General features: G+C 47.4%; 1 protein-coding gene across 2 annotated transcripts; it reads left to right on the top strand.

The window, feature by feature from the left end:
* Nucleotides 1-707: 707 nt before the first annotated feature.
* On the top strand, nt 708-6,043 carry Bambi (BMP and activin membrane bound inhibitor). 2 transcript variants are annotated; one of them, XM_040755357.1, is made up of 3 exons: nt 708-816; nt 4,529-4,816; nt 5,257-6,043. In XM_040755357.1, exons 1-3 carry the CDS (start codon nt 723-725, stop codon nt 5,673-5,675), a joined length of 801 nt encoding a protein of 266 aa, XP_040611291.1. In that variant the 5' UTR covers nt 708-722; the 3' UTR covers nt 5,676-6,043. The 2 variants fall into 2 exon arrangements, with proteins under 2 accessions (XP_040611291.1, XP_005085230.1); XM_005085173.4 differs by lacking the exon at nt 708-816 and adding an exon at nt 1,257-1,623.
* The last annotated feature ends 2,799 nt before the right edge of the window (nt 6,044-8,842 follow it).

Below are 8,842 nucleotides of genomic sequence, written 5' to 3'. Positions count from 1 at the left end.
GCTAGGCCAGCGACTCTGAGCTAAAAGCTGGCCTCGCAGCTTCTTAGTTTTCACATCTGCCCTCCCATTCTAAATGACCTGACTTTTATCTCTGGCCGCTTTAAACGTTGGCTGACCCTAAAAGTGAATTTTGCAGATGGTTTACTTTTGCTTGGGGGAGGGGATGTAAAAGAGCATTCTCTGTGATAATAAAATCCTTAAGCCCATTTCTCCCTCAGACAAGCAAACAGCATCCCATTCCATTTTAGGTTCCTTGGGGCGGCTGCCCCTCAAGCCCTAATAAATGACTTAGTATCTCAGGAAAGAGATCGCTGTGGGGCTGATATTGATCAGGTCAGCGGGTGTGTTTGCCTGCGATTGTTTGGGGGGTGGTTAATTGAGTCTCGGCCAGTGTCGTCTAGCTGGCGCCGGTTGCTTTTGGATTTGCTAATTTTCGTTAAGTGTCTCTAGCAGGCTCCCGGTCCCCTGTCTACCCGGGAGAACCCAGCCTCTCCTACTGATCAACAGTCTGTCTGTCTGGGCTTTATTGATCACAAGGCGGCCGGCTCGGGGCGGATGAGCCCGGGGGAGCCAGGGAGCCGGCAGAAAGCCGACTCCACCTCCGGGCCGCCCCTTCCTGGCTCCCCACTCGACTTCTCCTCGGCCACGCGCGGGCAGGCCGGGCCCAGAGGCCTGGACAAGGCCATTGTCCCTGAGGGTCTACAGGACTGGGTGGCCGGGACATGGTCACTGTTCCTGGGAGTTTCCGGCCTCGGAATCCGTGGCATGGCCACTGTGCCTGTGGAGCTCCGGGGCTCGGTGGCCAGCCAGAGCATGGTCAGTGTCCCTGGGGGGCGGAGGGGAGTCCGGGGCTCGGCAGCCAGGGCATAGCTACTCTCTCTGGGGGATTCCGGTACATGACCACTGGCATTGTGTCTTCCCTTGCAGGGTTCAGGTGAGACAAAAGCGAAGCCACGTGCTGGGGGCCGCTGGCAGGAGACTGAGCAGTCAGAGGGTGCCGTAGCAAAGTCAAGAGGCTACCTAGAAGCGGGGCTTCCCGGCGCCCCTGAGGCTGTACTAGCAGACGTCCGCTAGGGGGAGAGCTGCCGCCGGGTCCGCAGTGCTAGACGTCGGCGCCAGTGCGAGCCGGGAGGCAGGTCGGCTCTGCTCCGCGTCTGGCCCCGCCCCTTGCTGCTTCGCCACGGGGCTGGAGGCGTCAGCCAATCGGAGAGCGGGGATGGGGCATCGGGCGGGGCCGCGCTTGGCTCGCTCCCGGCGCCGGGCGCTATTTACAGCGCGGACGCGGGCTCTTTGGCCGGTGCAGTCGCTGCCCGTGGGTTCGTTCTCCTCGAGTCCGCTGTTTGTGGCTAGTGCACGGGGTTGCGAGGCAAAGGAAAGACCTCCGGGAAGCGTGCGGGGCCGGGAACGTGTCCTCGGTAGTCTTGGTCCCGCTCCATGCTCCGGCTCCCGCCCCGCCACTGACGGCGCCCGGGCTCGTGCGCGGCGCGCCCCGGGGGTCGTAGTGCAGCCGGGCCTGGCTCCCGGAGCGACGGGGGCGCGGGGCGTCAATGGATCGCCACTCCAGCTACATCTTCATCTGGCTGCAGCTGGAGCTCTGCGCCATGGCGGTGCTGCTCACTAAAGGTGGGTGCCGCGAGGCTGAGCGCCGGGACTGCGGGGCTAGCTGTCGGGCTTCGTGAGCGGTGGCGAGGTTCCCGCCTGCGCCTTTGCCGCGGTTCCCTCCGCTGTCCCGGGCCTGGCGCGTTAAAGGACTGTCAGACCTCGGGGCCAGGAGAAGGCCGGATGCCGCTGGGCTCACGTCCCATGACGGGACGCTCCCGAGAAAACGCAGGTCCTAACTGGGCCGGAACGGAGTCTGATTTTACTGGGTACCTGAATGTCTGGGCGTGTGTCTATAGTGTCCTTAAGTTTGCCGGTGTCTGTTTCTGAGCTGGGCTTGTCTGCGCTCTTGACTTTTGTGCTTCTGGATATCTGCACATGCGTCTGATTATTTCTGAGTGTTAGTGCCGTTGTGTATCTTCGCATGTCCGAATGTCTCGGAGTGTGCATGTCTGTGTACCAACCAGTGTGAGGTCTCCCTGGGAATATAGGAATCTGAGGTGGCCGCTGAAGTGTGTTCTCTGCTCTAAACCCGCTGGGAAGAGTAGGTAGGCACTGCCACCCACTCCATATTTTTACAGACACTGCTGGCAAAAGGAAAAAAAAGTCTTTTTTCTTTCCAGAAGGGCTCACCTTTAGATGGAAATTCTCTTAACTCCTAGCTTTCAAGGCTTTCCTCGCCCCCAACCAGGGCTCTACCTCCTGTTCTGCGAACCCATTTTTTTTTTTTTTTAATGGGAAGCATTATTTAGTCTCTGACCCTCACTCCCAAACACACTTTCCTCCAATTGCCATGTAGCAGGCCTGGGGTTAAAGGATAAGCCAGCCCAGCAAGGATGAGGTGCTACACTATTTATTTATTTTGGAAGGAAGGGTGTAATTAGCCCTAAATAACAGCCCTCGCAGCCTGCAGAGGGGAGCCTCCTGGTCCTATCAAAGGCAGGCAGAACAGGGAGGGACTGGGGCTGACATGAAGTCACAGATACCGAAACTATGTGCCTGATAATGATATAATTAGGGGATCAGAGATTTCTGGCTGCTGCGGACTTCAAAAGCTTTATTTAAAAGAAGCCAGCAGCCTCTGCTGTAGCCATCTTGACTGAAGTAGACATTTTTGTTTAATCACTACATACAGTAACTAGAAAGGGGCAAACAGAAGAGCATTGTTCACTGTTTTAAAATACCAGTCCCCTCGTGGCCTTTGCATGCCACAGGAAGAAACCTTATGAAATGACAGAAATATAGTTTTAATACAGTAATACAAAAGTCCATTCTCCTTGTTGAAATGTGGCTCCAATTTTTTTTTTTTAAGTCTTAGAACTTTCCCAGTTACCTGTCAAAATTTTACTGAGAGTGTTTCAGGTCATTGAAAATACAGCATTTTAAATAGGCTCTCATAAACACTGGAGCAGCATTTTACTTGTATTTGGTTTCCCCTTTCTGCACCAAATCTGAGCCTAATAGGCTCAAAGTAGACTTTTAATCTGTTTTATTTCTACTTTAAATCTGTATAGAATTTGTCAGGCCAGGGATATGCAGTCATTATCACCTAGGACTGGTATACTTTTATGCAAAGAGTAGGCTGAACTTGGAAGGAGGAGGAGAAAGCTGAAAGGGATTGCTGCAGAGTTGAAAGTTCTTGCTGCAGTGGAGGAGGCGAGAGAGGGACCCGGACCCCACCACTGGGATAGCAGAGTTTGGACTGGCTGACTTTTCTTCCAGCTGAAGTGTGAGCAGCCTGGGTGAAAACTGAGCGCAGCGTGTGGTGGCCTGGAATTTGGACAGATAATTAAATGAGACACCTTACTCAGGCATTCACAGAAAGGAGGAGAGAGAGAGGTGAGGTTGGGGGGAGGTTTGGAAAAGCTGCAGTGTTGAATGTCAGAGTGGAGGTTTCAATAACTAGACAGATCTTCCGATTGGGACCTGGGACGGGGCGTGTGCATTCATTTGGTGTACAGTAGCTTGAGCTGTGGCAGCCAACAGTGATGGGCGTCCACCCCGTTGGGCATCTCAGTTTCTCGTGATAGATAACTTTCAGGTCCACATCCAAGTTGAAATCTTGCATTGTGGCAAGATGTTAACAGAACCTTGCAACTCACAAAGTGAGTTTTATAAAGGAAACTTTAATCACTTCCTGGAGAAAAATTTGAGGTTTCCTTAAGGATTTTTCCTTCAACCAGCAGAGGATTTTCAGTTTCGAGTTTCCCCTTTTAGGTCACATGTTAAATTACATGTAAAGCTGAAGAGGAGGGGGAGGAGGTGAAGTTACCCTTGCAGTTTTACATCCCCCACTTTTATGACTTTCCATTTGGGCTGAAAGAAATTGACTTTGGCAAGCAAACCACTAATTGTAAACTGCCTAGTTCCTGTTTTACAATGCTCAGACTAAAAGCTCCTCTGCGTGAAAGGATCTTTATAGGCAAAGTTTGCCTTTTCTAGAGAGATCGCAGATAGCTGCTTGTTGCATAATTTGAAAATCCCCTGACCTGTGCAGTTTCTACATTGTTGTGTGTCTAGTTAATAACTTTATAAGGTGTCAGCTCAGGCTCTTAAAACTTGGCTCAGTCCTTTGGGATGCCTAACAATTCAGTAGTTCCGATCAAATATTGATATAGATAAAACCCTGAAGCCTGACGTTTTTATATTGTGTGGCATAAAAATGCATAATTCTACCTTATAACAAAGGCAATATAGCGAAGAATCTTTGCCTTCAAACCACAATTTCATTACTCTTAACTCATCAGAAGTCTGTTGTTGGGTTTCATATATTCCTAACATTTAGCTCGATGGAACTTAGGACACTGCCTACTTTGGGAGCATTTCTGTCCCCTTGGGCTGCTGTTGTCAACACTCATCTTGAAAACCTACAATAAGTGCCTTTGAGGTCGGGGTTCAGCCGATGCTTATGTAGTTTCTTTGTTTTCAGGAGAGATCCGATGCTACTGTGATGCCGCTCACTGTGTGGCAACGGGTTACATGTGTAAGTCTGAGCTGAGTGCCTGCTTCTCCAGACTTCTCGACCCTCAGAACACCAATTCTCCACTCACTCATGGCTGCTTGGACTCACTTGCCAGCACAGCAGACATCTGCCGAGCCAAACAGGCCCAAAACCACTCTGGCCCCGCCATGCCTACGCTGGAATGCTGTCACGAAGACATGTGCAATTACCGAGGGCTGCACGACGTCCTTTCTCCTCCCAAGAGTGAAGCCTCAGGTAGGTCTGAGCTGTCCTGACCTGAGGGCCTGCCTGATCTATAGGCCTGTGACAGCTGCGACTTTGTATGTCTGCTATTGATTTTGTTGTTAATGTAATTAGAGACACCAGAGGGAGAGCATGGCTGGATGGCAAAGACCGTCTCTAACTGAGCGGCTTTTATGTCTGCCTGAGCATTAGATGTCTCTGCATAATAGGCTTTGCCTGTTATTTCAACATTTTGAGGACATTAAAAGACCATTACATCCAAGTAATGACAGCCTGTAAACAAATGCATTTGTAAGCATCTTTGGTTACTTTTGTAACATGTCATTTCTTGAGATGCTTGGTAAGTTGCTGTTTAAATGGGTTTTCTTATGGGAAGTGGTGGTATGTTTGTGCTTGCTTCTAGGAGAGGGGATCACCTGGCTTAATTGACCATTTTCTTTGTACTCCCTTAGGACAAGGAAACCGGTACCAGCATGACAGTAGCAGAAACCTCATCACTAAGGTGCAGGAGCTGACTTCCTCCAAAGAACTGTGGTTCCGAGCTGCAGTGATAGCGGTCCCCATCGCTGGTGGGCTTATCTTAGTGTTGCTCATTATGTTGGCCTTGCGAATGCTCCGAAGTGAGAACAAGAGACTGCAGGATCAGCGGCAACAGATGCTCTCTCGTTTGCACTACAGCTTCCATGGGCACCATTCCAAGAAGGGGCAGGTTGCGAAGTTGGACTTGGAGTGCATGGTGCCCGTCAGTGGGCAGGAGAACTGTTGTCTGACCTGTGACAAAATGAGGCAAGCAGAACTCAGTAATGAGAAGATCCTTTCACTCGTGCACTGGGGCATGTACAGTGGTCATGGGAAGCTGGAATTCGTATGACAGAGTCGTAGCTGAACTGTAAACTGAACCCTTGAAGGTCTTCTGAATTCTGCTGGACAGGAGGAGCACTTTTATCTGGAGACAAACTAATTCGCTTAGTCATCTTGGAGAGACAAAAATGACCTCTGCAAAGAGAATCTTGGGTATTTTCTTCTGAAGGATTATTTGCACAGACTCATACAGTCAAATGGATTAATTTGCTTTAAAATTGTAAAAAGCAAAGAGAGGACTCTGCACACACTTTCCCAGGGCTCTTTGTGTCCCGGAGAGCCATGACTGACTGAAATAAACAGTTGTGCTCTCTGTAAGCTCCTACATCTTCATTTATTGTAAAGATTTTTTAAAAAATATATATTTTTGTCTGAAAATTTAGTGGTGTCTTTCATAAGTTATAAACTTAGATTGGGGTGGGGGAGGCTGATGGTGGTGTAACACAATGGTACGATGCTGTCTAGTGTACGTGAGGTGCCCTGGGTTTGATTTTCCCCAGCACCACGGAAAACTAACAAAACATTTGAGTAGGAAGTATAAGAGTGTAGTTGTTAAATTACACGAATGAAGGCCTGTTACTTATGCTTTTCCAATGTAGCTTTTGGCTTCATTTTGATCTTGTTCATTATTACACAAACCTGTGATTAATTGGCTTTGTGTAATGACCATTTTCTAGTGTCTCACCCATGCTGTTTTCCAGAATGATCCTGGTTTTAGTTTTCATCTAAGAACTATTTTTTTTTTTTTTTTGCTTGTGCTGAGGGTTGTCTGTTTCTGGCCCCTAACACGACAAGCACACAGTCCAGTCCACCACTAAGCTATAGCCCAAGCCCTAAGAATTCTTCACTTACTGTGCCAGACCAGATACAGATAGGACTTGAGTCTCTGAAGCTGCCATAACAAAAGGAATGTTTTATCGGCTCCATCCACTTGCTCTGTAAGGACCTTTTAATTATGTCTACCTCCCTCTGACTGAAGAATGTCTTTAGTAAAGTTAACCACTGTCTACTTTGACAGTTTATTTTGTCTCGAACCAAATTAAATATTTTGTCTACCAAATTAGCCAAACTTTATTATGCAATGCTCCTGGTCTTTAAACATGACTATACTTAACAGTATCTGTTTCTAAATGTCTTTTCAATCCTTAAGAAGGGTTTCAGTGGTGAATGTCAGTAAATTGACATTTTAATAACACAACTATTATGTTTCCCCCTCAGAATGACACTTTTGCTAATATAACCAAATAGAACATGACAGAACATGATATTTAGCCAGGAAAGTAGCATTTGCCTCCTGTAAGACTTTCTTTACCTTGTTTATAGACCTTTCCCTCAAAGCTCTTGTTTATCTTTAATGTGAGAATTTGCCAGTTTTTTTCTCAATTGTTCTGTGTGTCTTTTTATTATTATTAAATTGAACCTGAAGCCCCATGTTTGAGATTTTTTTTGTATTTTTGTATATTTTCACTAGGACATTTAAGCATAGTTTGAGACTCTTAGTTAAAGAGAAGTGCCAAGTGTGTGGAATAATCTGAGTGGAAATGACTAGCAAAGAAATGAGTACCTAGATTTTACCTAGGTTCCTCCCACCCCCCACACCCCTTGGGACAGGGTCTCACTATGCCACCCTGGCTTTCCTGGAACTCACTGTGTATACCAGGCTGTCCTCCAACTCACAGAGATCCATTTGCCTTTGCATCCCAAGTGCTGGGATTAAAGGTGTGTACCACTACACACAGTTTATACTTATTTTATTGTCAGTAGATAATGACCCAAACAGGTCAGACTCTGGAATAAATTTCTATCTTAATAAATGACAGCGTTGGGCTGGAGAGATGGCTCAGAGGTTAAGAGCACTGTCTGCTCTTCCAGAGGTCCTGAGTTCAATTCCTAGCAACCACATGATGGTTCACAACCATCCATAATGAGATCTGGTGCCCTCTTCTGGCCTGCAGGCATACATGTGGGCAGAGCACTGTATACATCATAAATAAATAAATCTTTAAAAAATAGAAAAGAAATGACAGCGTTCTTATGCTTCTTGAGATTGACTGCTCTTTCTGCCACACACACACCTGCAATTCTTTCAGAAAATACTCAGGTTTTATGCGTGCTGTCTGCCATCCTGTTATGTCTTCATTCCCAGGTTTGTCATTTCAAGGGACCAAGGACTTGAACTTCACCATTCAGACCCAGCAAGAGAAGAGAACTGATTGGTCAAAATTGGCAGGTGAATTTCCCACCCTCCCCCTCACTTTTGCTCAGGTTGCAGTCACTTGGTTGCTCAGAGACTGAGGTGTGGGCACCTCATTTCTTCTTTCCTTTGTTGCATCATACAAGATCAACAATCTCTCCCGCACCTCCATCTTTTTTTTTTTTTTTGACATAAAAATCTCACTGTAGCCCACAGGGTACCCAAATCACCATCCTGCCTCATTCAAGTGCTGAAAATTTAGTCCCTCACTGCCATGCTTGGCTTAGGTCAGTGATTTTTTTTTAAGTCAATGCTTCTCAACCTGTAGGTCATATATATTAGATATTTACATTATGATTCATAACAGTAACAAAATTACAGTTATGAAGGACCAGAGAAGTTTTATGGTTAGGGGTTACCACCACAGAACGGTATGAAAGGGTCGCAGTAGCAGGTTGAGATCCCCTGCTTTAAGTAGTCATCCGTTCTATTAGTGCTATACAGGCACATTTTCCTCTACTTGCTCCTTGTTCATGAATTTCAAGAGACTTTGAGTCAGTTAACAACTCAGTATCTCATTAGGAAAAAAAAAAACAAAACGGAGGAAGTCTTGAGCTTTGAAACACTGTAGCATCCATGCACACCTTCCTGTAGAAAGGCGTGGGTCTGCACAGTATGAACGTTTACTGGAAGCTGAGTGCAGTGACTTGTGAATCTGTGTTTGCTAACCTGCCTCCTGTTCTTCCTGGGCACTCTTGAGTCTACTCCAATCTGTTCTGTGGGCTAGGGACTCATGGCCCCTCTGGTTTTTCTGGGGACTCAGTTTTAGTCACGTGACACGCTCCCCTCCCCCCCCCTTTTCCTAAGAGCAAAACCTGTGTTTACATTTGTCTTCGCTGGTCGGATCTCTCCGCAGCTTGCCCTGTCAATGAAAGTAGGGCAGGTTTTTCTGTCTTTTGGGTTCCTGGGCACCGCATTTAGGC

The sequence above is a fragment of the Mesocricetus auratus genome, unplaced genomic scaffold (assembly GCF_017639785.1).
Source record: "Mesocricetus auratus isolate SY011 unplaced genomic scaffold, BCM_Maur_2.0 Super-Scaffold_100013, whole genome shotgun sequence".
Classification (NCBI taxonomy): Eukaryota; Metazoa; Chordata; class Mammalia; order Rodentia; family Cricetidae; genus Mesocricetus; species Mesocricetus auratus.
Note: the sequence above shows the minus strand (reverse complement) of the source record. Positions and strands in the feature narration are given on the sequence as shown.